General features: G+C 42.9%; 2 protein-coding genes across 3 annotated transcripts; one reads left to right on the plus strand and one right to left on the minus strand.

Annotated features, from left to right (window-relative positions):
- On the minus strand, nt 1-26718 carry LOC119652962 (fibronectin type 3 and ankyrin repeat domains protein 1). The gene is made up of 5 exons (XM_038057358.1): nt 26502-26718; nt 25845-25974; nt 19202-19447; nt 18823-19027; nt 1-198 (listed from the first exon to the last, which is right to left on the minus strand). The coding sequence occupies exons 1-5, from the start codon at nt 26645-26647 to the stop codon at nt 50-52; spliced, it is 876 nt and encodes a 291-aa protein (XP_037913286.1). The 5' UTR covers nt 26648-26718; the 3' UTR covers nt 1-49.
- Nucleotides 3238-13120, plus strand: LOC119652960 (transcriptional protein SWT1). 2 transcript variants are annotated; one of them, XM_038057357.1, is made up of 3 exons: nt 3238-3294; nt 3355-3926; nt 12056-13120. In XM_038057357.1, exons 2-3 carry the CDS (start codon nt 3428-3430, stop codon nt 13015-13017), a joined length of 1461 nt encoding a protein of 486 aa, XP_037913285.1. In that variant the 5' UTR covers nt 3238-3294; nt 3355-3427; the 3' UTR covers nt 13018-13120. The 2 variants fall into 2 exon arrangements, with proteins under 2 accessions (XP_037913285.1, XP_037913284.1); XM_038057356.1 differs by having other exon boundaries at nt 3248-3926.
- Nucleotides 26719-27738: the final 1020 nt, after the last annotated feature.

The raw sequence follows: 27738 nt of genomic DNA on the forward strand, positions 1-27738 counted from the left end.
TTATTTTCATTATTCATTTATTAATGCAATTGTATTCAAAAAAGGATTATTATTTCATACGGAAATAATTTACAATTTCTTCATTTTTCATTGCTTCTGCGATTTCTAGACAAGTCAGTCCACATTTATCGACGGCACCTTTGTTGGCTCCACTACTCACCAGAAGTTTTATGATAGGCAAACTGCAACCCATTGACACTGCAAAAACACATTAAAAGTATATTATTATAATAAAAGGGAAAATAGAAACGAAACCAATATCAAAAAAGAAATTTTATTTTTGAGCATCATTCACATCATCAACGGTGTAACAACCGATATCCGGTCTAGGCCTTCTTTAATAAGGAAGTCCAGACGCCCCGGTTTTACGCCGAGGTCCACTAATTTGATATCCCTAAAAGCTGTCTGGCCTCCTGACCTACGCCATCGCTCCATCTCAGGTAGGGTCTGCCTCGTCTTCTTTTTCAACCAGAGATATTGCCCTTATAGACTTTCCGGGCTGGATCATCCTCATCCATACGGATTAAGTGACCCGCCCACAGTAACTTATTGAGCCGGATTTTTTTCAGAAACTGACGGTCATGGGATCGCTCATAGATTTCGTTGTTATGTAGGTTACGGAATCGTCCATCCTCATGTAGAGGGCCCAAAATTCTTCGGAGGATTCTTCTTTCGAACGCGGCCAAGAGTTCGCTGTAAGAGCTTTGACCCTATGGTGAGACGTTTCGAGCGAAACAGTTTTTGTAAGCTGAAACAGGCTCTATTAGTAGCCAACAACCGTACGCGAATTTCATCGTCATAGCTGTTATCGGTTGTGATTTGCGAACCTAGATAAGAGAAATTTTCAACGGTCTCAAAATTGTAGTCTCCTATCTTTATTGTTTTCGTTTGACCAGTGCGGTCCGATGTGGTTCGTTCTTTCGGTTTTGATGCTGACGTTGCCACCATGTGCTTCGTCTTGCCTTCATTAATGTGCAGCCCAAGATCTCGCGCCAATCGCCGCTTGCTCGATCTGGTTTAAGGTAAACTGTAGATCTCGAGTTGTTCTTCCCATGATGACGATATCGTCAGCATAGGCCAGCAGTTGGGTGGACTTGGAGAGGATCTTACCTCTCAGCATCACGGATAAGTTTCTCCAGGGCCAGGTCAAAGAGGACGCATGATAGGGCAGCCCTTAGTCTTAGACCGTAGTTGATGTCGAATGGTCTCGAGAGTGATCCTGCTGCTTTTATCTGACCTCGCACATTGGTCAGGATCAGCCTAGTCAGTCTTATTAATTTTGTAGGAATACCGAATTCTATCATGACCGTGTACAGTTTTACCCTGGCTATGCTATCATAGGCGGCTTTAAATTCGATGAAAAAATGGTGCAAGTGATGTCCACATTCCAGCAGTTTTCCCATCGCTTATGGCACACCGAAACATCTGATCTGTTGCTGATTTATCTGGAGTGAAGCCTCTTTGGTATGGACCAATGATGTTCTGGGCGTATGGGGCTATCCGACCGAGCAAGATAGCAGAGAATATCTTATAGATGGTACTTAGCAAAGTGATACCTCTATAATTGCTGCACTGCGTGATATCCCCCTTTTTATGTATAGCGTAGATAATGCAACATTGCCAGTCGTCAGGTATTGATTCGCTGTCCCATACTATGAGCATCCGTTGGTGAACCGCTTGGTGTAATTGTTCACCTCCATATTTAGCCACAGACTTGTTGGTTCTCTCAAGCTTCCTTTTCCGTCCGTGAAGGCACTTCTCGGCTCGGCGGATGTGGTGATATGTCTCTGCGCGTGCCTGTGTTCTTTAAGAATACAAAATTACTTGATATGCGGCATTCTTCTGTTCCGTTGCTAGCTTACATTCATAGTCGAACCAGCCGTTTCGACTTTTCTTCCGGCTAGCGCCAAGTATGATAATGTCTGTATCAATGATAACATTCTTCAGGACATCTGTTAGCTCCGGTTATTGCGACATCCATTTCCCCTTATGAACTAATGATGCCACTTGACTTGGAGGAAAGTAGATGGTGTTTTCAGTTCAATTGGCGACCGGGCGCATTGTGGGCTCTTCCGGCGGAAATAACGGTGAATTACGGCCTTTACTCATGCCATGGTTGAGGAGGTAGAGCGTTAGCCTTCCAATCACGCTGCTCTGGGTTCCAATCCCAGCTGTCATCGGTGTCTGTGTTCGTCTTGTGTTTGCTCGAGGCTGTGAGCTTATCGCGTGCACAGCATTAAGCGTGATGATAGTGAAACTGCAGCACAATCCGACTGTGTGGCCTGTACTCAACCGAGCAGTAAATAGGAGACACTTGTGATGCTCCTCCACCTCCAAACTTTTTTCGGGGTCACTACTTTAGTTCAAAGTTTATAATAAAAGAGAAATTAGTCCTTTTGTTTAAGAGTATCTATTGACTAGTTAGTAATTAATAATAATCTCTCGAAAACAGAGAACGGTGTTACAAAGAACGTTGTAAGCATAGCAAAAGGATACGCGTCTAACTCCTAGGATCGCTACAATTGAATTGAATTGCAAGCGAAAATCTCACATGGAACCGATGCTTGTTTCCGTGGCGCCACAGACTGTAATATTAAAATTCTACATGAGCCTTTGTTTGACACCATGCAATATCAAAGCGTTAATTCTTCAGGCATTGCCCTTCAAAAAGACGGTAAACCAAAGCACACAGGATAACCGAGGAGTGTGGAATAAAACTGACTGACTTCCAAAATTTCCTGATCTAAACCCCATCGAACACTTCTGCACCGTTTTAAAATGGTTGGTCGCAGGCAAGTTGCGAACAGGATACGTGGAATGTAATACCGCAACAAACCGTATAGTATTTCCTGTACACTCCTTGGTGGAGTATAAGGCATCCACACAGTCAGATTGTGTTTCAGTTTCACCATTATCACACTTAACGTTGTGCAAGTGATAAGCTCAAAGCAGGGAGACAAACACAAGACCAAAATAGGCTTTCATGAAGACTGGGAATATCTTAATTTTTATAAAATTCCAAATCGCTGTTGGAGAAGCGAAGAACCATTTGCCTAACTAATATATTTTCCAACGTTGTCTAAATAAGCTTGATATGTGCATAATATAAAAAGGTCGAGAAGGCCGTATTTGTATTCTCGTATATAAATGTTTTTCTCACTGTTGAAAAGACCTATACTTGCCTTTGCCCGGAGGCTTTCAATACAGCGGTTAGAACAGCTGACTCTGATGTCAAATTGACGTTTCACATAGCAGTTATGTTTACTTACATTCTTGCTGCTTTTTTGTTGAAAAATATTCAGTTGTTTATAGTTAAGAGTTCCATATTACATTGTTTACTTATTCCGTGTATAGATGAAAGACGATAGACAGACCTGCATTCGCCTTTGTTCTGCAAATATCAACAAATACGAGGCTTTATCCTAAAATGGCCTCCAATTTCAACGTAAACGATCACTCCTGGCCCAAATTGGGCGTCTCGTCCACAAGCAAATCAATTGTGAGGACACCTGCCCAAGATCGTATGTCCAGACTACGGAAAGTGCTAGCCGACACCCAGAAGCAAACGCAAATTAAGAGCAAGGAAATCATACAATCTGCGAAGTCCAGCGGTATAGCGTCGACGAGCCTGATGGCTGATGGAAGATGGAACTTATCTGGTCGTCCGAGGAGGTCTGTGCAGGAACGGCTGATCAGGGCAAGGAACGCTGCCCCCGCTACGAAAGTGAATCTATTGAATGAACCATCTGCATTGAGAGTTGTCGCTTCTACTTCAAGAATACCTAACAGTGAGAGGACGGCTTGCCCATCTGACGGTGCAACACCTTTGGCGGAACGTTGCAGAACAACATACAAAAAAGGATTTTCCCTGCTCAGCTCGACAGTGCTGTGCGACTTATTGTCTACATCGGAAAACGTAATGAAAAGTAAGTGAATATGAAGCTAATGCCTAAATCTACTACCAATTCTGAAAGTGGGAGGGCGTCTTGCTAATCCACTCAACAGTCTAATATTTGGTAGCCCTCTTTTTCAAAATAACGTTAATTTCGTTTTGTTTTGACATTCACTACATCAACATTTGGTTTTTGGTCTCTACCGAACTACGGCACCCGAGTTATAAACGCAACACCACTGGGGCCCTACGAATCCTCCTGAGACATATGAACTCAGTTCCCATGTTACCAGATGGCTTCGTGGCCGAAGTCACTTCAGATGATTCTCTATGGACACTCGGGTCTGATCGACTTAAAAAGGCCTTGGAACATTCGTCTACTGGATTAGCTTTGGAGCTCCACACCCCCAGCTGATACCATGCTTCAGCGTCGAAGCCGACTCCTGGTCCGCCCGTCGAAGAATGTCCCGGAGCAAACGCAAACACCCATTGGTGGAAAGGTCGCCCTGGTATCGAACACAGTATCTCTGGGGATTCTCAAATTCTCCCCGTATACCAGCTCGGCGGAACTGGCACCAAACTCTCCACAATGGACTGTACGTAGGCCAAATGAAACGAAAGGCAGTACTTGCGACCACGAGGAGTCATGGTGCCATTATAGCGGCCTTCAGTGTCCTATGCCAGGGTTCCAACCTACCATTGGATTGCGGGTGGTACGCGGTCGTCCGTTTGAAGCCAGGAGTTTGCCCAGCTCCAAGAGCAGAATAGACCTGAACTGCATTCCCTTGTCAGTAATGGCTTCGGCCGGAACTCCAAAGCGTGAGATACATTCACGACAAAGTACCTCGAGGCACGATTGTGCGGAAATGTCGGTCAAAGGTATTGCTTCAGACCACCGCGTGAACCTATCGATGATTCATCATGCGAATCTCGCAAGGGACCAATAATGTCGATATGGACCGTGTGAAAACGCTTTGTAGACGAAGGAAATGAGCCTACCTCCTTCTGTACGTGCTTAGTGACTTTACACTTCGGGCATGGGATGCACTGTCTGGCTCAGGAGTTAACATCTTTATTCATTGATGGCCAACAATATCAGTGACAAGCCGACTCGTTATCCGAATGCCTGGATGCGTAAGATCGTGTGCTGCATAGAATATTTCCTCGTGAAAAGCGGCCGGAATATATGGCCTAGGCCCCTTTTCAGAGGTGGCGCAGACTATTTCGTAAGTTGAGCCGAAAAGGGGAAACTTTCGAAATTTGTATTTAGAGTTGTCCCTGACGCTCTGGAGCATGGCGTCATCCTTCTGTGCCTCGGCGAGCGTGGTAGGGATTTTAACCTCTGAAACGCGTGACAAGGCAGCACCTACCGCGATGTCTGAGGCATCGATGAATACATCTTGGGTTGCATTTGTTTGAGGAAATGGCAGTAATATAGCGTCAGCCAGCTGTCGTTTGGCTAGCTGAAAAGCGTGAACGGCCTCTGTAGACTACGCCATTACGCGTGAGTTTTTAGTCTTGGCTCCAGACAAGTAGGCATCGAGGATCGCTTGATGTTGTGCGGCTTTGGGCAAGAAACGACGATAGAAGTTTAACATGCCCAAAAATCTTCGCAAATCCTTGGCCGTCTTAGGTTGTGAGAAGGCCATCAGAGCCTGAACCTTGTCTGGATCCGCTTGGATTCCCTCAGGGGAAATCATGTGGCCAAAAAACTTCACCTGCTTTTGAAGGAATTTGCAGTCTTGAACGTTAAGTACAAGACCGGCCTGAAGGAAACGTTGCAAAATGCACTCTAGATGATGTTCCAAATGCCCAAACTCACTGGAAGAGGCGACCAAAACGTCATCCAAGTACACGAAACAAAAGTTAAGGTTTCGGAAGACAGAGTGGATGAACCTCTGAAAAGTTTGCGCCGCATTGCACAGACCAAAGGCATCCGTGTGAAGTCGAAAAACCCGAAGGGTGTGCATATTGCCACTTTCAGAATATCGTCTGGAACTACAGGGATTCGATGGGACGCCTTGGCAAGATCATGAAAACACGGCAGTTAGCGAGATTGTGCGCAAATCGTGGATGAGTGGGGTAGGATTGCGGTCTGGAATGGTTTGAACATTCAGACGTCTGTAATCACCACGTGGTCGCCCATTCGCCGTTGGACTTTGGGACCATGTTCCGTGGAGAAGACCAGCAGCTATTTGATGGTCTGCACATACCCTGCTTTAAAAGTGTGTCAAATTCTTTCTTAGCAACAGCGGGTGTTAATGAACATTTCTTTGAGAAGTTATGAGACCCAGTAGTGCGGATACTATTTTCGATAGTTATGCTGCTGTATTTTTGAAGGAGCGCACGAATGCGGGGTTCGGTTACCTCTTCAAAAATGATCAAAAAACTGACAGTAGAGCAGGTGGCAAGTTTTCCTGGAGACCTGAGCAAAGTTACGGGATCTATAAAGGACCAATTCTGCAGATCCACTAGCGACCCATAGTGCTCAGATGGGACTATTGATATTCGCCATGAGAACGTACGTCAAAGCCTCAGACTTGCGTCCACTTGTCTATAGCCGTAAGTCTATATGGTGAAAGAATTTGCCGCCGCTAGTTGTAAGTTGATGCAGAATCAGTTTGTGATACGGTGGTACCAGCAAATTGCAGGACGTGTTGAGGATCCCGATGCATGACCATTTCGGTAGGCGGACCGAGAACGAGTTCGGGACCTACCACCCGAACGCAAAGCTCCAACCGTTGCCGCTAGTTTGGAGAGGGTAGCCGCGAGGGTTGCCACCGTCTGCTTAAACTCAGCAATTTGGCGCGTTCACCTCGTGGATTTTGTCAGCAGTGCTTGCTAACACCTCCAACCATCCGGAGTTCGCACAAGTGAAGATGGCCTAAATGCTTTCCGGAAGTCGCTGCAATCACAGCGACTTCAGAAACTCAACACCAATCTTATCCCCGATCAACTGCTTCATTCCGCACAGCAGTTGGCTCGGGGAACGAGAGCTTGAGGTGAGCTCCGTCAGAAAGTGAGTCAGGAAAGCTACAGACAGTTGCTTGACGAGGGTGCCCTTTAGTAGGAACACTCCTCCAGAACATCGGCGACGAGTCCAATCCAATCCTCGTCCAGGCCGACGAGCACGTGATTAAATTTTGTGGCATCAACGGTGATGCCAGCGAGCGCGAACTGTTCCTCCAACTCTGCCGGAACCAGGCCTCTGGGCTACGTCGTCAAAACGGTGACACTCGTATCGCCACTGCGGCCACGGGGAGTGTGGATGTGTCGGAGGCGTTTGCCGCGCGGTTATTAATTGACATTTGCGAAAATAAACGTATTACCTGGAGACACTGAAGAGTTGTCTGATCCCCACAACGAACGAAAAATTCAACCACCAAAGCGGAATTTACACCGGGAGTGGAATTACTCGAGTCCCATTGGCGACAGCGGATCGAAAACCAGGAGAACCAAAGGAGCAACAGAGGAAAATTTAAATAATCAAATATTTAAAAATGATCAAATATTTAAAATAAATAACGAATCTAATTTAACTTATTACTTGCGCAATGAGAAGCGCTGCACAACAGTATTTTCTCCATACACAAATAACCTACGGGAATCTGCCACTGCTGTCGGCAACGAAACGATGCATGCAACGCCACTTCTCATATCATGCACGGCCAGATGCACACACTGAAAACTTACACGATGTCGACGATGCTTGCCGCTCCTGGAGCTGCTGTTGTTGCGTTACAATTGTCTGCCGATCTTGTTGCTGTTGTGAATTGCCTAAAAACCGGTTGTGGTATCGTAGACCAAATCTTGTATTAGCGCTCCGAGTGCCTCGAAATCCTTATTAGTGTGCGGAAATCTACAAGTCCCTTGAATGACTTAACTTCCTGATGTTGTTGTTTCTGCTTATGAATTTGTTGTTGCTTTGGCACAACTGACGTTGGATTCACCACCGTACGTAGAGCACAATCGCTATTGTTGCTGTCCAAAACTCTAGTGGGTGGCGGAGACTGGCAGTGAATATCTGTTTCCTGCGTTAATCCTCCAAAAACGAATGCTGCTGGTGGTGGGCAAGATGCCGCTCATCCTGGGGAAACTGTATTAAACTCTTTTTCACTTTCTACATTTTTACTTCTACGGTTTCTACGCCAGCTCCATGACTTTCACCGACAGGTATGCGAGCCACTCAGTCGGGTCAGTTTCACCCCGTGGTGAATTCTATCACTCTCGTGCGGAGCCCGGACTAACCCTCGCTAATCAACTTGCGCCTCCACATCCTGTCGAATATATTCCATATTCGTAGATGGGCTCATATTCAACATATGAGCCCTTTCATCATCATCAACCGGTATTCAGTCTAGGCCAACCTTAATAAGGAACTCCAGACATCCCGGTTTTGTGCCGAGGTCCACCAATTCGATATCCCTAAAAGCTGTGTGGCGTCCTGACCTACGCCATCGCTCCATCTCAGGCAGAGTCTGCCTCCTCTTCTTTTTCTACCACAGATATTGCCCTTATAGACTTTCCAGGCTGGATCGTCCTCATCCATACGGATTAAGTGACCCAGCCACCGTAACATATTGAACCGGATTTTATCCACAACCTGACGGTCATGGTATCGCTCATAGATTTCGTCGTTATGTAGGCTATGGAATCGTTCATCGATATGTAGGGGGCCAAAAATTGTTCGGAGGATTCTTCTCTCGAACGCGGCCAAAAGTTCGCAATTCTTCTTGCTAAGAACCCAAGTCTCCGAGGAATACATGAGGACTGGCAAGATCATTGTCTTGTACAGTAAGAGCTTTGACCCTATGGTGAAAAGTTTCGAGCGGAACAATTTTGTAAGCTGAAATAGGTTCTGTTGTCGTAGTTGTTATCGGTGGTGATTTTCGACTCTATATAGGAGAAATTATCAACGGTCCCAAAGTTTTATTCTCCTATCTTTATTCTTCCCGTTTGACCAGTGCGATTTGATGTTGGTTGGTTGATTTCCGGTGCTGACGTTGCCACCATATATTTTGTTTTGCTTTCATTGATGTGTAACCCAAGATCTCGCGCCGCCTGCTCGATCTGGATGATGGCAGTTTGTACGTCTCGGGTGGTTCTTCCCATGATGTGGATATCGTTAGCATAGGCCAGTAGTTTGGTGGATTTAAAGAGGATCGTACCTCTTGCATTTACCTCAGCATCACGGATAACCTTCTCGAGGGCCAGGTTAAAGAGGACGCATGATAGGGCATCCCCTTGTCGAAGATGATGTTGAATGGTCTTGAGAGTGATCCTGCTGCTTTTATCTGACTTCGCACATTGGTCAGGGCCAGCCTAGTCGGTCTTATCAATTTTGTTGGGATACCAAAATCTCTCATGCCCGTGTACAGTTTTACCCTGGCTATGCTATTATAGGCGGCTTTAAAGTCGATGAATAGATGGTGCAACTGTTGTCCATATTCCAACAGTTTTTCCATCGCTTGCCGCAGAGAGAAAATCTGATCTGTTGCTGCTTTGCCTGAAGTGAAGCCTCTTTGGTATGGCCCAATGATGTTCTTGGCGTAGGGGCTATCTAGCGGAGCATATCTTATAGATGGTGCTCAGCACCGTGATACCTCTATAATTGCTGCATTGTGTGATATCTCCCTTTTTATGTATGAGGCAGATAATGCCTCGTTGCCAACCGTCAGGCTGTCGCTGTTCCATACCTTGAGCACAAGTTGATGAACCACTTGGTGTAACTGGTCGCCTCCATTTTTATCTAATTCGGCTGTAATTCCATCGGCTCCTGGCGACTTATGATTTTTAAGCAGATGAATTGCACGGACTGTTTCTCCTATACTAGGTGGTGGCAGTATTTGTCCGTTGTCTTCAGTTGGCGGGACCTCCAACCCGCCGATGTTCTGGTTGTTCAGTAACTCATCAAAGTACTCAACCCATCGCTCCAATATGCCCATTCTATCAGAAATCAAATTTCCCTCTTTGTCTCGGCAGGATGAGCATCGTGGTGTATAAGGGTTCATCCTGCTGAGTTGTTGATAAAACTTGCGCGCCTGGTGCGGTTGCTCCCTGTACTTTTTCAGTTCACAGACTTGTTGGTTCTCCCAGGCTTCCTTTTTCCGTCTGTGAAATCGCTTGAAGTCAACATACTCCACAGAAATGGTGATAGCATATCTCCTTGGGGGCAATCTTTCTTTGGTTCTGTTATCAGGTAGCGATTAACACCCAGTTCAGGGTTAACTTAGCAAGATCTAGTTAATTAAAGTATCATCGACATCATGTGCTCTTTGTGGCGTCATAAAGTTTTTGAAAAGGCGTACTGTCAAACGCCCTTACTCTTACCTTTCAGAGTTGCATCCTTTATCTTTGAAATCAAAAAATGAAGAGCAGACTCATGGAACTTTCCATTTGGTTTTTATTTAGCGAATGTGACCTTAGCGTCTTCTTGCGAATCTGACACTCTATGAGTCTCTCCAGAAAGTTTGATTTATCTAAAGTTTTTTGGGTTTGATTAGTTATCTTTCTCGGACTCTGGTATTAAAGTTATCTTAACCTTCTGCCAAGAGGTAAGCACGTAGCAAGACATCCAAGAAAAATATTTCTTAAAGATCGCTCTTTAGCATCGCTGGATAGATTTTGAAGTGCTCAAAGGACAGTATGACAGTTCTCACTTTTTCGTTGGTGATAACCGTTTAACCAGTTTTCATTTTTATTGCTTTTACAATCACGATCCAGAAGTCGTCTGGTTCATTTCCTGATTTTTTACAGTTCTTGGTTTTACCAAGAAACCGATTTACCTCGTTTGCTCTGGGAGATAGATCAAGCCTCTCCTAAGTGTGCGATTTACGGGTTTTTAATTTATCTACTATCGCCAACGGAGTCCTTGGTAATCAATTTTTAAGTACAAATTGTTACGTCATTTCTTCTTGGTCTCACGAATGTAGGCACGCACCACTTGATTCTGCATACGCTACGAGATCCTTTAGTTCTTGGGTCAGAATCATAGGCTAAGCACGCAAAAGCAAATATTCTCTTGTAATTAAACTGGTATTGTAAGATAGCTGCAACTAGGTCCTGGGAACAACTGTCTCAGCATAGTTGTTTCTAACAGTTTTATGGTGTTTGACGTCCATGGCTTCCCTTTTTTCCGCTTTTTCCATGAAATGTCTAGGAGAAGTTACTAACAACTAGTATTCACTCTGTTGGTCATTCATCAGTGTGAGTCACCATACGGGAATTCCATCACTGCATGCACTGTGCCCACCACAGATTTGTTAGTCTTACGTTTCTTGCCGCTGACAGAATTTTCTGTTGCCTGCAGTGTGGGTTTTATCTTGGTTACTAGTTTATCCTCACTTTGGCCGAGTGTGGGTCCCATCGGGGTTGCACTTACGTCGAAGATTACTTCCTTGCATCTGATTTCTCTGGACATTACCGAACTTGGTGGGGCCGCCAGGTCCATATCCTCAGTCCCAAGGAGCTTCACCTTGGCTCCATTTTCACCAGCTTCCCTGGTAAGGGTGAAGAAAGTTCTGACAGGCGGGATTCAGCCTGTAGTCTCCCCTCCTTAGTCATTGAAACTTCCTTCCGCCGAGTCGTCCTCTTCCACTTACGATTTTGGCAATAGTACCGCGAGCCGGCTGTATTCGAACTTCCACTTTCCCCCAAGGTGAATGCAAATTTTCCATCGAGTTGAAAAGCATGGCTTCCGCAGATTTCTCCGTTATGAATTTGGTGAGATCTTCAAAATTCGCGCTTCGTCCGCGACCCGAATCCGAATCCGAAGTCTGCTATTTCTTACCACTTGGAGGGTTCCAATCCAACGCTTCCATATTCATGTTGCGAACACCTTTAAGGTAGTGGTAAAATACTACAGGTTCGGAACTATGGACGATGGTGCGTATGCTTGGTTGAGGTTCTATCCACCATATAAGCATTAATGGTAACTGCATATATTGAAGATGTGCTTGAATATATGAAACAGAGCCGAAATAAGTAAATATAATATGAAAAAGGTATGCAATCATATAATAGGTGAATGGAGGATCAACATTCTGTTATTTTCACTTTGTGGAAGATTTCAACTACAGTACAGCTACATATATACATATTAATTAGAATTTTAAAATCAATATCTATTTTGAAATAATAACTTTTTCGAAATAATTCTCGTAGGTTCGGATCCTGATGACAAATCTCAACATACTCTGAAGGACATAACACAGCCCACAAATACAGAACTAAAGACTCGGAAACGAAAGTCAAATAACGAAGAAAGTGATACCAAAGGCAAAACAAATAAAGCTTCTCCAAAAAGTGAACTTGGTAATATTATCGATGAATTCTCAGATAAATCTGCGAGAAGTGAAAAAGTCATTAACAAGAAAACACCTAAGAAGACCTTAAAAAGCGAACATTTACATCGCGCTCGAAAATCATTACAAAAACGTGTGGAAACTCTGCCTCCAGTTGAAAAAATGGACGTGGAAGAAGACGAATTTTCAACGATTATACCACCAACTACAAATGACACTGAAACGTCCTCGTTCCCAAATAACATGATGATGACTCTAATCCACAAAATTAAAGATGGTGTTTCCAATGTGTTTTCAAATGAAATCAATTTAAAATCGACATACCACCGAGTGACAAAAGAAGCCCAATCTGATAGGGAGGCGCTAAACCCGAGCAGCATTTATGTTATTCCCGACACAAATATCTTTCTTCAACACTTGACCTTCATCAAGGATTTATTAGAACGACCAATCCAGAATAATACCGCCATTATCCTCTACGTACCTTATGTTGTGATAGAAGAACTTGATAAATTGAAAGGACAAAAAGATAGATCCATATCAACCCTAGCAATGCGTGCCGTGAAATACTTGAATGAAAAGTTGGAAAATCGCGATAAATCCATTCGAGGCCAGACTGTTGTAGACTCCTTACGAGAAATTATACCTGTGAAATTCGCAGATGATGGTATCTTAAATTGCTGCTTACAATTAAAGGAAAAGAAATTGCGGCCTCTTTTATTATCAAACGATATTAATTTGAGGAATAAGGCGCTAATCAATGACGTCAGGGCGCTTTCTAGTGCTGATGTTGAAGTCGATAATATTGGAAGGTTTCTATAGTTGTAAATAACGAACGTATATCTTCAATTGTGAAAATGTAAATGTTAGTTAGGGTGGAAACTTATTTTCTTTACAAATAAATTTTTTTTTTATTTTTTTTGAATCAAGGTGTTTTTTTTAAAGCGGATTTTGGTTTCTTTCATTATTGGTGAATAGTTTTTCATTATAACCTGGCTGCTGTCTAGTACGCGAAAATAGAATCATGTATTAAAAAAGTCGATGCGCTAAGTAGCTGCAGATGAGAGAGCACTCAACTGAAACAAATGAAAATTGTGGGCCATTTTACCACAGATTCTGAGAATTTCAAAGGCAGTAAGAAGATGGTAATAACGCTGATATGCAGCGAACTCCTGTTTCCATTTCCAGCAGGACTTTTGAAGCAGAAGAACTTATCTAGCCAGAGATGGAATCGCCTAATTTAGATTGGCTATTCCGCGTTTGAACTAAATGCAGTGGTTGCCCCAGCCGCGCAGCCCCGTTCTAATTTTGTTTACTTCCCTGACAAAACGCCTACACCGAGAGAGAATTCCGCAGCGGTACGCCTTTAGACTACCAACTTAACACCTCCCAACAGCTCTCCTGGAAGCGTTTGCAACGTTACTTCGGGCTAGCCCTCGTGCTATCGCGCCTTGCGGAATCTTCAAATCGGGGAATTCCTTTTATCAACGGGAGGGGAGAGGAGGAAGGGAGCTGTTAGTTCAAGGAAGCCTTTACCATCCAGTCCCTTCACCGGTTGAGGCCTATCTTCTTTGCAACGAGAAGCGCCTAAACGTAATGTGCAACACGACTCCACATATCAGCTTTGCTCAGCATCTCCTTGACAATGTTCTTTAGAGAAAGATCTCCTCTGACGAAATAGAGTTGACGAACACCATCCCACCTTACAAAAGAAGAAAAGTGTGATGGCGTGTGCAAAACATACAATCAGGAGATTGTGGCTTTCCAATCTTGTGCAGGAAGACTGAAAGCTTCTATGCCCATTTAGAAGATGGGCAAAGAAATAGTCAGTCTCCTTAGCAAGAACCGCGACTACCATCATGGCGGTTCAGGCACGATGTGATACGCAGACGCTAGCCGCAAAGCTCGCGTCTCTGTACTTACGCAAGGCTCTTACGGTATGCCTCCTTGCCAAGAGCGTCAGCCCATACTTCTGCTCCGTAGAGAAAAACAGACTCCCTTGAACTCATTAGGACACATCGCCTGTTAGATGTAGGGTCCCAAATATTTGCCATTAGCCGACTTAAGAGGGTCGACTGGTTACGCCATTTCTAATCTATATGTTACTAGAAAAGTTCCTTGAAAAGGATTTAACTCAAAACATAATCTTTCACAAGATATGGGTCGCCATTCATAGCCACTTTCTGTTTTACGCAGGTTAGCCAACCAATTTCTTTTCTTTTTTTCGCATGGTCGTGTTCCTATGTGTTTGTGCTGAGAACGTCTTGAAGAAGAGGAAGGAGAGCTCTATGGAAGTGGCATAGCCTATTGAATTGTAAGTTTCGCTAATCGTGTTTAATTTCATTCATCTTTAAACGCGTTTTCCCAAAAGTCGTGCTTTTCAAAAGTTTCGGCAAGGGCCTGACTGGAGTTTTTGGAATATTAAGTGTCTGTCAATTTTTAATTATTCAACAGAGGTGTCGCTATCCGCGGACTTTTTTGCTTTTTTGAAAAAACGAACGGTTTTTACGGTCCTTTTTAGCTCGAAAAGGCGGTAAAACCCGACCTTTTTGTCCTAACATTCACCATTCTGGGAATTTTCACCTTTTTTCAAAAAGCTCGAGTCCGCGCATAGCAAAGGATATAATAAATACAGAAATATCCTTAAGGAGTCAAAGGGTAATATAGACCCCAGGGTGAAACGTGGATTGGTACCCATGATGGAGCATAAAACCTGGGGAACGTCTGCTAAACCAACACCAACAGCTCTACTATCAACCCTATTTCCACTTCTACGTGGCTGGGAGCTCTTTCTTAACGAAAAGCTGCAGACGGAGAAGGATGAAGGGGAGCCTCCCGCGCCTAAAAACGGGATAAATTGTACCAAATGGTCCTCCAGGTTGGGGGTTGGGTATGGCTGACAACTCTACACGAAAAACCGAAGTTACAAAGCCACAACAGCAGCTTCGGACTGGACGGATAACACAACGACGAACCCGGCAACGACAAAGGAATAACAATTTACGCATTTTCTCATGAAACGTGCGCTCCCTGTACAGAGATGAAGCTACCAAGCAGCTAGCCGATACCCTGTTCCAATATAGGGCTGACGCAACAGCGTTACACCCGAGTAAAGGTTAGGTAACTCAGTATTCCCTCAATAGTTGAGTTTTCTATTGGGGAATGTGCATCATCTCAATTTCAAGTCGAATTTTTTTTCTATAGAAATGATTTAGACCCACCTCTATTCTATTGTTTTCGTTGAGTAGGTCGTCGGTATCCCCATACATGCCGCCTAATACAGATACAAAACTGCTCCTTACAATGGTTTGACTGCTGCATGTTGAATTGAGGTCCCATTGCACCTTTTGGCAATTTGCTCTTCACCCACCTAAAAGCTCTGCGTTGAACGGACCAACCAACACTTGCCTGCTTTCGTAAAGTTATCATACGTGAATTGTGACCGTAGAGAGAAAATGTCTACCTATCTAAAGTAAAGAAGGGGGTCACTGTCATTATTGCGCTTGTTACTTGACACGGTTCTTCAATTGTCAAATGTGGTTAAAATCCCCAAGTTATCGCTTCGCAGATCATTACGCAAGATCAGTTCAATGCTATCGATGCATTCATGAAGGAGCTTCCACTATCTACTCTTAAGTTGTTTCGTCAAATTGAGGAAAAGACTTGCATCATCATCATCAACGGCGCAACAACCGGTATCCGGTCTAGGCCTGCTTGATTAAGGAACTCTAGACATCCCGGTTTTGCGCCGAGGTCCACCAATTCGATATCCCTAAAAGCTCTCTGGCGTTCTGACCTACGCCATCGCTCCATCTCAGGCAGGGTCTGCCTCGTCTACTTTTTCTACCATAGATATTGCCCTTATAGACTTTCCGGGCTGGATCATCCTCATCCATACAGATTAAGTGACCCGCCCACCATAACCTATTGAGCCGGATTTTAACCACAACCTGACGGTCATGGTATCGCTCATAGATTTCGTTGTTATGTAGGCTACGGAATCGTCCATCTTCATGTAGGGGGCCAAGAATTGTTCGGAGGATTCTGCTCTCGAACGCGGCCAAGAGTTCGCAATTCTTCTTGCTAAGAACCCAAGTCTCCGAGGAATACATGAGGACTGGCAAGATCATTGTCTTGTACAGTAAGAGCTTTGACCCTATGGTGAGAAGTTTCGAGCGGAACAGTTTTGTAAGCTGAAATAGGTTCTGTTGGCTGCCAATGACCGTGCGCGTATTTCATCCTCGTAGTTGTTATCGGTTGTGATTTTCGACCTTAGACAGGAGAAATTATCAACGGTCTCAAAGTTGTATTCTCCTATCCTTATTCTTCCAGTTTGACCAGTGCGGTTTGATGTTGTTGGTTGGTTGGTTTTCGATGCTGACGTTGCCACCATATACTTTGTCTTGCCTTCATTGATATGCAGCCCAAGATCTCGCGCTAATCGCCGCCTGCTCGATCTGGATGAAGGCAGTTTGTACGTCTCGGGTCGTTTTTCCCATGATGGCGATATCGTCAGCATAAGCCAGTAGTTGGGTGGACTTAAAGAGGATCGTACCTCTTGTATTTACCTCAGCATCACGAATCACTTTCTCGAGGGCCAGGTTAAAGAGGACGCATGATAGGGCATCCCCTTGTCGTAGACTGTTGTTGATGTCGAATGGTCTTGAGAGTGATCCTGCTGCTTTTATCTGGCCTCGCACATTGGTCAGGGTCAGCCTTGTCAGTCTTATTAATTTCGTCGGGATACCGAATTCTCTCATGGCCGTGTACAGTTTTACTTTGGCTATGCTATCATAGGCGGCTTCAAAGTCGATGAATAGATGGTGCAACTGATGTCCATATTCCAACAGTTTTTCCATCGCTTGCCGAACAGAGAAAATCTGATTTGTTGCTGATTTGCCTGGAGTGAAGACTCTTTGGTATGGGCCAATGATGTTCTGGACGTATGGGGCTATCCGGCCTAGCAAGATAGCGGAGAATATCTTATAGATGGTACTCAGCAACGTGATACCTCTATAATTGCTGCACTGTATTATATCTCCCTTTTTATATATGAGGCAGATAATGCCTCGTTGCCAATGGTCAGGCATTGATTCGCTCTCCCTTACTTTGAGCACAAGTTGATGAACCACTTGGTGTAACTGGTCGCCTCCGTATTTAACTAATTCGGCTGTAATTCCATCGGCTCCTGGCAACTTATGATTTTTAAGCCGATGAATTGCACGGACTGTTTCTCTTATACTTGGCGGTGGTAGTATTTGTTCGTCGTCTTCAGTTGGCATGACCTTCACCTCGCCGATGTTCTGGTTGTTCAGTAGCTAATCAAAGTATTCAATCCACCGCTCCAATATGCCCATTCTGTCGGAAATCAGATTTCCATCTTTGTCTCGGCAAAATGAGCATCGAGGTGTATAAGGCTTCATCCTGCTGACTTGTTAGTAAAACTTCCGCGCCTGGTGCGGTTGCTCCCTGTACTTTTCTAGTTCACAGACTTGTTTTCCCAGACTTCTTTTTTCCGTCTGTGAAGTCGCTCGACAGAGTTCGTGATAAGTCTTTGCGCGTGCCTGCGTCCTTTGAGAATGCAACATTACTCAGTATGCGGCATTCTTCCGATCCGTTGCTAGCTTACATTCATCGTCAAACCAGCCGTTCCGACTTTTTTTGCGGCTGGGTTCAAGTACGTTTGTGGCCGTATCAATGATAACGTTCTTCAAGTGGTTGTGAAGATCATTTGTTGATGCTTCATCCCCAGGACTTCTGTTGACTGCGGTTATTGCGGCATCCATTTCCCTCTTATATGTGTCGCGGAGGGCTGTGTTGTAGATGGCTTCAGTATTCACTTTCACCTGAGGGTCCGCTCAACTGCCTCGTAGACGGTATCCTTCTCCGACTCTGCAGTCTGCTCTGTAGGGGCGTGAACGTTTATGAGGCTTATATTTCTAAACTTGCCTCGCAAACGCAGAGTGCATAACCGTTCGCTAATAGTTTCTAAGCCGATAACAGTAGGTTTTATTTTTTGGCTGATTAAGAAACCTATTCCGAGCACACGGTTTACTGGATGACCGGTATAATACATGGTGTAGCGGCTCTTCTCCAGGAAACCGGTCCCTGTCCATCGCATCTCTTGTAACGCTGTTATATCAGCCCTATATTGGGACAGGGTATCGGTTAGCTGTTCAGTAGCATTCGGTCTGTACAGGGAGCGCACGTTCCATGAGAAAATGGGGAAATCGTTAATCCGTTGCCGCTGCCGGGTTCGTCTTCGTAAGATCCATCCTGTCCGAGGCTCCTTTCGTGGCTTCGTAACATCAGTTTTTCGTGTAGGGTTGTCAGCCCTACCCAACATTTGGTCCCATTTTTAGGCGCGGGAGACTCGCCTTCATCCTTCTCCGTCTGCATTTTTTCATAAAGAAAGAACTCCCAGCGATCATCACATGAAGGTACAGATAGGGTTTGGTAGTAGAGTTGCTGGTGTTGGTTCAGCAGGCGTTTCCCAGGTTCTATGTTCCATCGTGGGTACCAATCCACGTTTCGCCCTGGGACCTATACTACCCTTTGACCGCCTGGAGACTTGCATACGCTATTTAATTTTCGGAATTATAAAAATAGTTGAGAATCAAATCTTACCGGCTCTAAGAAGCAAAGTCCATCCACAAATATCCTTTGCCTCCATATCGCATTTATTTTCAATGGCAAACTTCAGAATATCCTGTTGTTCTGCGATAACTGCATAGTGTGCTGGAGTTAATTTTATGCAATCCACCGCGCTTAATTTCGCGTTTTTATTCATTAGCACTTTAGAAACTGTAATATGTCCATAGTAGAAAGCGAGCTGAAATTATGCAGATTGAGAGGATTTTATTTAGGTTAAATTTCGAACCATTTCGTGATACATTATTTTTATTTTGCCCAAGTTGATAAAAGCGATTGAAAGTTTAATTAATTAATTGTCGTTATCCATGCTTGCAAAATTTTGTTCATAATTGAAATAAAATTCCATACTCACATGTAGGGGAGTAGCTCCATTTATTCTGTTTCCAGTGTGGACACTGGCACCAGCACTGAGCAGAATATCGATTATGTCTATTTCACCGAAAATGATTGCGTTTGCCAAAGGATAGTAGCCATTTGGAGAAGGGATGTCCACTAGGTTTCTTCGACTATTGATCAGTCGTTTCACTAAAAATTGTTGTCCTTTCCTAATTGCACGATAAAGTTGAATTGTTGATGGCAGCGATGGGAGTGTTGTAGCCTGAAATATTGTCGATTTGTACATACCAGATTTCTTTAGGGATCGAAATAAATTAGATTATATAATAAAATTGATTCATAAAATTTTCTCATAGCTTTAAGGAACTTGAAACATCGCTGTAAGGATATACAAAGTTAAAAATCCCATCAGTAGCGTTAACAGCATTCCGGCCATACTAGGTCTCTTGTAATTATGTAAAAACTTCCGGCTATGCAGCTAGAAGGTTTTTCTTAATCTATCGACTTCTACTAGGTAGAGCGCGTGAATATCCACCCAAATATTAATATCAAGTCAGATTAGATTATAAATTTTTTTTTTTGCAAAGTTTCAAGATACCACACTGGAAAAAAAACATGCAACACCACTAAAAATGTAGTAACTAAAGCAGTCGAAGATGGTACAAAGTTTTATGAAGCTAAAAGTTCAGTTAATTATCTCTGGAATCTGGAATTGAGGATATTGTCAATTACCTACAAATATAGTAGACATTTTGAAAATATTATTAGAGAGGCTATTGCAAGATGGTTACTATAAACATATACATACATATATGGGGGATTGTAGGCGAAGCAGGTCACCTGCCATAGTTGACTATTGCTAGCAATGTGCTTCTGAAGCTTGCGCTACTCCCATTTTCTGCATCACCTAGCTCTAGGGAAATCTGTTCGTTAGCCATCTTGGGATAGTCAACTCCACTGTATAGCTCACAATGGAAATGCCTCCCTTCCTCAATGTATTATATGAGCTAACCACTGTCACTGAAACTTTCTAATCGACACACCAACGGGTTCCTGGCTCGTACACCAATGAATTTCTTCACATAATATTATCTCAGGCCAGTGTACCCCGATAATATGAATTGAGGTTTTTGATATTTAAGATTTCCAGTATTTCCGTATAAGTGAAAATTGCAACTCTGCATAAACTGCAGAAGCTGCAAGCAATAGTTTGGCAGGAAGATCGTTAACGTCCGAGACTACTTCGCTTGAGCTTTGCAAACCTAGTTTGTATCTGTATGTAACGGTGTCATGCCATTTTATCCACAAGAAAAGGAACTTCACCGCATCCATGTTTCCACCAGTTAGGTTATGGACGACAATTTTACCCGCGTCAGAATTAAAAACGCTTTTGATGGCGGACCAGGGTTCATCAATAATCTTGGGTGGGTTGTTTCAAATTTGTGAGTAAGAAAGCTTTTCCCATTGCTAGACGACATCCTGGGGGCGGAAACGGCCGAGTAGATCAACGATCTGTTCCCTTGCAAGCAAACGCAATAGCGATATGCAAGCCAAGGTAAGCGTCCATCAGATGATGATCCCTTTCATTCATTATGCACTTTCTACTGCTGTTCACTATATGGTTCATTCGATTAGATGTTCGCTGCCGGTCCGTGGAAACTCAACTGGCCTTCTAGCAAACCCTGTGCCCGAGCAGAGTGGGTCAATGATAAGGCAATGGAAGGAAAACGGTAAGCATTCTACAAACCTTTTACTGTCGTTGTTATGGTGACTAAACCCATAACATGCATGCAATATATTGAAAATCTTCGCTAGTGCGTAACACTGATTTAACGAATTAGCATGAGCTATCAACAGGTTTTCTCGAATAGAGATGCACTGCGTCGTCAGAGGGAGAAGAGTATTCATTTCGCTAATGCTTGTTGGTTTGGTTTCCCTGAAATTCTTTCTTAATGTAGGCAAAGTGAGCAATCTGGGCACCCCAAGTCGTAACAGTGAAGTCAGTCCGTATCCGAGGTGGTGTTAATCTTTCGGTAGCAATGAATTTTAGAAATTTACAAGTAGGTTTCTCACATTTTCACTTTATTTCTTTCACGGACCCATTCTCAGAACCTACCCAACCAAAAAACTGCAAAAAAAATTACGAAGCGTATAGTGGCCTAGGCGCCGAAAACCCTCCACGCCGATATCTTTTCCAATAAAGTTCATAATACAACCCCCTTAAGTTGATCTCAAAATCATGAAATTGCAGCAATATAAGCTGTAATATAACGCATGGTCTTACCAAGTTTGGTGGCAATCGCACCATTACTAACAAAGTTATAATAGGTCAAAGCCTTCAGGCTTCAGTGCACATTCTATGACTTTGAATGTCAGTATCATGCTAAAGTGAATATTCTGACGTAATAATATATATGCATATACATTACGTGCTAGGTATTAATGGGACAAATGTCCAATTAAACATTTTTATATAAGGAATACATAAAACTTTTCATACCCGAAGCTTTTAATTTCCTGGTTTGTTGTTCATCTCATGTTCATTGTCATTTTTCTAGCGTTTAACAATAACATGATCTGAGTTTTTGGTGACTGAACCAAATGAAGTAGGCACTATCATTGTTAGTGACGGCGAACTGTCTAAAATTGAGTAATTTAAGTATTCCAGATCAATGCCTTAATCATACGGTGAAGTGAGATTACATCTCTGGGCTGAGCAGTAGACTCTTGCCACGACATCCCCATTAGGCCTTATGTAGTAATGTGGGGGAAGCAGTTTACCTTTCAGATAAAAACGAGAAATCGGCTTTTTCCTTGGGGCAATATACTGTAGGCAGTAAAAGATTAGTATAGGTCCTAGGACGAAAATGTGGATTGGTACTCACGATGAAGCATAAAACCTGGAAAATACCTGGTGAACTAACACAAAGAGCGCTATTGTCAATCTCTCTCCCCACCTCCACGTTGTGATCGCTGGGAGTATTATTGAATCATTTCATAATAAAAAATTGCAGGTTGAGGAGGTTGTATTAACTGGTTATCTTGGTTGGGGGTTGGGTAGGACTGACAACACTACATGCAAAAAGAACGAATTGGATAGATTACTCAACGATGGAGCCGAAAATGAGAAGGGACAAACGATTTGTCCCAACTTAAAGCTGATGTTATAGCGTTATAACAGATACACTGGACAAGGACCAGAGAGTTTCCTAGGGACAGGGACCGGTTTCCTAGAGAAGACCCACTACACCGTAGATTATAGCGGCCATCCATTAAACCATGTGCTCGGAGTAAGTTTCCTGCTCAGCGAAAAATTTAAATCTGTTGTTATCGGCTTGGTAAATATAAGCGAACGATTTAAGCCACCAAGTACGAACGGAACCTGTATGAAGGCAATACGTCGGCTTTTATATTTCACATAAAAACCACCAAATAAACGTAAGCGCGAAATGAATACCGCAGCTAAAAGAGGTCGTGAAGATGAAGCATCAGCAAATCATCTTTAGAACCACCTGAAGAATGTTACCACGCCCGCAAATATACTTGGTTCCCGTCGCAAAAAAAATTGGAACGACTGGTTTGAAGATGAATGTAAGCTAGCAACGGAACATAAGAATGCAGCAACAATCTCAAAGAATACGGGGATGCCGAGAGACCTATCACGAACTTCATCGAGCGGAGAAGTGACTTCAGAGATATAAAAGGGAAGAACCAACAGGTTAGTGAACTCGAAAAATACAAGAAGCATCCGCGTCAGGTGCGGAAATGTCCCAACAAGCCCCCAGAAGGAAGCTAACGAGGAACCAGTAGTGTTGATATGATACTGAACATCATGCTTAACTGGCTCAGAGAGACTACGCTAGGTAGTGAAGTTGCGGTATTTTTGAAAATGTGCACGAATACGTCTGCAAGGTCGTCCAAAACGACGGAAAGAGTGCTGCGTGATTAGGGTGAGATTTTTCTTGACGATCTAAGGGAAGTTGTGGAGTCAATGAGGGACCTGCTCTGTATAGTAAACCATAGTGGCACAGAAAATTCGCGCCCAAAATGGGTATGCTGCTGCGCCAAAAAAAAGTTCGTCGGAGTCCTAAATTCATGGCTAGCTACCTGTAGCCATACGTTTTAATGATTGTTATATTAAATTATGATACCAGAATACGGGAAGAACCGAAACTTCAGCGCCTGTAACGACTAGGTAGTTGCGCGGGTTCAAGGGGTCGTATATTTTGAGGCGATGTGGTGCTGACTGACGGCCTCTGCTAACTCATAGACGGTAGCTGTTAATGCTGCCATATCTGCTGTAGCTAAGCTACCTGGCTTGAGTTGTCGTGAGATGACCTTACCAACCATGGATTTCACGTGGACGTTATGAACTGACGGCTAACGTATCCGGAGAGCCTGAATCCGCATATGCCAGGTGGTCCTGTATGCTCTCCGATACCCTTTGCAACCACAAAGCCTGTAGCAGCTCAGTGCTGACTTTGTCACTACACAACTGCTTGATTTCATGCAGCAGCTGGCTTGGGGATCGGTCACCTAGGGGAGGAGAAGGAAAATAGTCCTGTTCTGTCTCTTTGGCATTCCACATTAAAAAAATTTAGGATGTTGCTGATAATATTGTTGCTGTTGTTGTAAAGTTGTCTCTTGTTGCTGCAGTATAATTTGCTATTGTTGTAGCGGAGCTGATATCACTAGGTGTTGAATTGCTTGCTTTTTACTGGAGCCGACTTGACTGGAGGCGGAGAATTTATACGACGAAGGAAAAGGTTTTCACGCTATTCACCTTTTCCTTCCACTTTCTGCTAACGAGCTTCTCACATTGCAATTGTATTAAAGCGAGATCCTTCACAGACAAACTCTTGTACAACGGGGTCACCAGTTAGCTAACACACTTTAACTTTATGTTATTTTAACTATTCACAATATTTCCAAATAAATAGTTATTATTCTTCGGAGGATTCTTTTCTCGAACGCGGCCAAGAGTTCGCAATTTTTCTTACTAAGAACACAAGTTTCTGAGGAATACATAAGCACTGGCAAGATCATAGTCTTGTACAGTAAGAGCTTTGACCCTATGGTGAGACTTTTCGTGCGGAAGAGCCTTTGTAAGCTGAAATAAGCTCTGTTGGCTGACAACAACCGTGCGCGGATTTAATCATCGTAGCTGTTATTGATTGTGTTTTTTGACCGTAGATAGGAGAAATTATCAACGGTCCCAAAGTTGTATTCTCCTATCCTTATTCCTCTTCGTGTTTGACCAGTGCGGTTTGATGTTGTTGGTTGATTCGTCTTCGGTGCTGACGTTGCCACCATATATTTTGTCTTGCCTTTATTGATGTGCAGCCTAAGATTTCGCACTACCTGCTCGATCTTGATGAAGGCAGTTTGTACATCTCGGGTGGTTCTTCCCATGATGTCGATATCGTCAGCATAGGCCAGTAGTTCAGTGGACTTGAAGAGGATCGTACCTCTCATACCTTGTCCCATACCTTGAGCAGAAGTAGATGAGCCACTTGGTGTAACTGGTCGCCTCCATATTTAACCAATTCGGCTGTAATTCCATCGGCTTCTGGCGACTTATGATTTTTTAGCAGATGAATTGCACGGACTGTTTCTCCTAAACTTTGGTGGTGGCAGTATTTGTCCGTCGTCTTCAGTTGGCGGGACCTCCAACTCGCCGATGTTCTGGTTGTTCAGTAGCTCATCAAAATACTCCACCCATCGCTCCAATATACCCATTCTGTCGGAAATCAGATTTCCCGCTTTGTCTCGGCAGAATGAGCATCGAGGTGTATAAGGCTTCATCCTGCTGACTTGTTGGTAAAACTACCGCGCCTGGTGCGGTTGCTCCCTGTACTTTTCTAGCTCACAGGCTTGTTGGTTCTCCCAGGCTTCATTTTTCCGTCTGTGAAGTCGCTTCTCCGCAAAAACAATGCTTCCTAGAAATATGAATTGATCCAGCCTTCAATGTTTGGCTCATTATTGCAGATAGAAATATCATTATTGCAGATAGAAATAGTGCTCTGGAATGCTCTACATAGAACACTTCAGGTGCTATCCAGTGCACACCGAAATATGAAACACCTACCCCTTTCATACCTGAGAGACCGGTTTCCCACTTGTTATAAAAGTTAATTTGGTGGGGATGAGTTTTATTGCATTAGATTGCGGATACATATTCGTGGAAATCATTTGGTAACTTGATCAGTTTCGGCAATCATTATGCCCAGCATGTTTGCATATCGCTAAATTATTAACTAATCTCGTATCCATATTCGCCATATAACTCTGAAATTCAAAGCTAATTTAGATAATTAGCATAGAATGGGACGAGTTGCAATGCATATTTGTAGATGATCACCTTGGTGCTGGAGCTAATTCTAAATTATCTAAGCAATTCCAAGGTGAATAGCCTCAAATTTAAAAACTTCACAATATCCATTTATCAGTCTTTCGACACGTACAACCTCTCTAGTCATAAATAACGATTTCAACCATTCTATCCTTGAAAAAATAATTTTCCGCATCAAAGCTATAACAATATCAATTTTTCACCGGCTCATTTCTCCATTGCGTTCATTATCATAATTTATCTTCAGAAAATTTGATTCCAAGTTTAACGTAAAAACCACAATAAATTTAAGATCTATAACTCATACCCTGATTGTATCCGATGTCGCCAGGGTAGTATATCTTTCTTCCTCCGATTGGAATTTCAGTGCTGTAATACGAAACTTGTAGCAAAAGTTTTCATCCAAATGGTCAACTTTGGCCGATGGTTTCGAACCCCTTTTTGGTGCAGGACGAAATAAGAAGAAAACTGATTTGATATCATAAATAACCACTTACGGAATATTATATGTCCTTGTACAGGTTATATACATCTATAAGCGAAATTGGGTGGTAGCAGTGTTTTATATAAGTACGGACATGTGTATTGACGATTGATAAAATAGACTAAATGACAGTGTTGGATATTTCCGGAGACTCAGGTAAATATTCGTAGAAATGTCCTGAGATAGGTACTCCAGGAATATTTATTAGAGCTGATTCTAACAGGCCATGGAAGCCAAAATTATGCCTTTCGTAAAAATGGAGAAGTTAAAAAAGTTGGAAAATATTATCGAAAATTCATTTGTCTCTTCCCAAACATGCTCAAATTGGAAGTTCTATCTCCCCTTCAAGGACATGGAATTCACTGATTTTCGGCACCAACCTATATAAAATTTATGGATGTACATAATTTTCCTACACTGCATTTACTTCTATATTTATGACGGTGTGTATCTAATGGATAAGCTTATCACTGTTCGCACCAGTAAACTCTCCTCCAAATATCGGGTTTATGATGTTGTTCGACTTTGTACACGTCAGCATCTGCTACTGGATCCCATTCCACAAGGACACTTGAAATCGTTTGATTTACTATCTGAGCACCGAACGAGCTTGACGAATTTTCCATAATTTTTTTTCTTGTTAGTGATGATGGTTGTTTAACGCTCGTACGCTTCCCTGATAGCACTAGCACTATACATGCTGCCTGGACATATAGGGGTGAAATCCACCAGGACAACTAGACGGTAGGCCAGATGAAATATTCAACCTGAACAGGTTCACTATGGAGAGAAGTTTTTGTTTGATCGATAGGTTTCAGTTTATATGGATTTGATACATTTGCACCATATGGTGAGATTCATTTCCTATAATTGAGGCTGATTCATTTTCACTATTTGGGATAAAAGTTTTTGTGATATTATGGACCATGATTTAATTCTCTTGGCGGAACGAGCCTGGAAAATGTTTCTTGTTTTGTTTTGGGACCATACAAATTACCGATTACCTCAGCTGATAATTTATATATGTTAGGTATCTGGAATGCTATACATTTCTTTGCAAATTGACGTGGATTCCCATAGATAATAATGCTTCCGTTCATTCCGTTCCCCTGTTTACATCTCCAACCGACGGACGTATCCGAAACTATTCAATCAGTGAAAGTTTTATTTATTAGTTCTTCCATCACTTCACGGTTTGCCGCGAACGTAAGTACCATTCAGTAAGCTATACAGTATCATTTAACACTCATTTAGCTAGTTGAAGTCAATTGGCTTTCAAAAATATGCTGGGGCTCACGAAAATTAAACCAATGCCCTTAACAGAAATTGAAATTTTTCAGTTTTGAAAGGGTAAGTTTTGCCTATATATTTTTAAGTGAATGAACATTTTGGGAATTATCGTTTTTTATTTTATTTACTTAAAAATGATAATCACCCCTTGACATACAAGACAAATAAAAGGGGTAGAAATTGTATAGGTTAGTTAAGGTTGAGAGACTTGGAGAAGCTTGCGCTTTAGATACTGAGGTCTTTCATTAGGCATTGTAGGTAATTCGAGTTTTACCACAAAGATTATCGACTGCCAGCAAGAATTTAAATTTCTCGCAGAAGAACAAAGCGCCGGCCGTAAACATTCAGCATCGGCCGTTTCGCCTGTTCAGTTGTCGTGCAGCAATAGAAAAGAATAACACAAAATCTGGTTCAGAGAATAATGGTA

Source organism: Hermetia illucens, chromosome 3 (assembly GCF_905115235.1).
Source record: "Hermetia illucens chromosome 3, iHerIll2.2.curated.20191125, whole genome shotgun sequence".
In the NCBI taxonomy this organism is placed as follows: domain Eukaryota; kingdom Metazoa; phylum Arthropoda; class Insecta; order Diptera; family Stratiomyidae; genus Hermetia; species Hermetia illucens.

Excerpts from the sequence above, each read along its gene's own strand:
- LOC119652962 (XM_038057358.1), bottom strand. The coding sequence starts at position 26,647 with ATGGAAAATTCGTCAAGCTCGTTCGGTGCTCAGATAGTAAATCAAACG. Across the intron at positions 25,975-26,501 it reads ATTTGGAGGAGAGTTTACTG|GGGTTCGAAACCATCGGCCA; the intron begins GTGCGAACAGTG and ends TGCACCAAAAAG. Across the intron at positions 19,448-25,844 it reads CGACATCGGATACAATCAGG|GCTACAACACTCCCATCGCT; the intron begins GTATGAGTTATA and ends ACAATATTTCAG.
- LOC119652960 (XM_038057357.1), top strand. The coding sequence starts at position 3,428 with ATGGCCTCCAATTTCAACGTAAACGATCACTCCTGGCCCAAATTGGGC. Across the intron at positions 3,927-12,055 it reads ATCGGAAAACGTAATGAAAA|GTTCGGATCCTGATGACAAA; the intron begins GTAAGTGAATAT and ends TAATTCTCGTAG.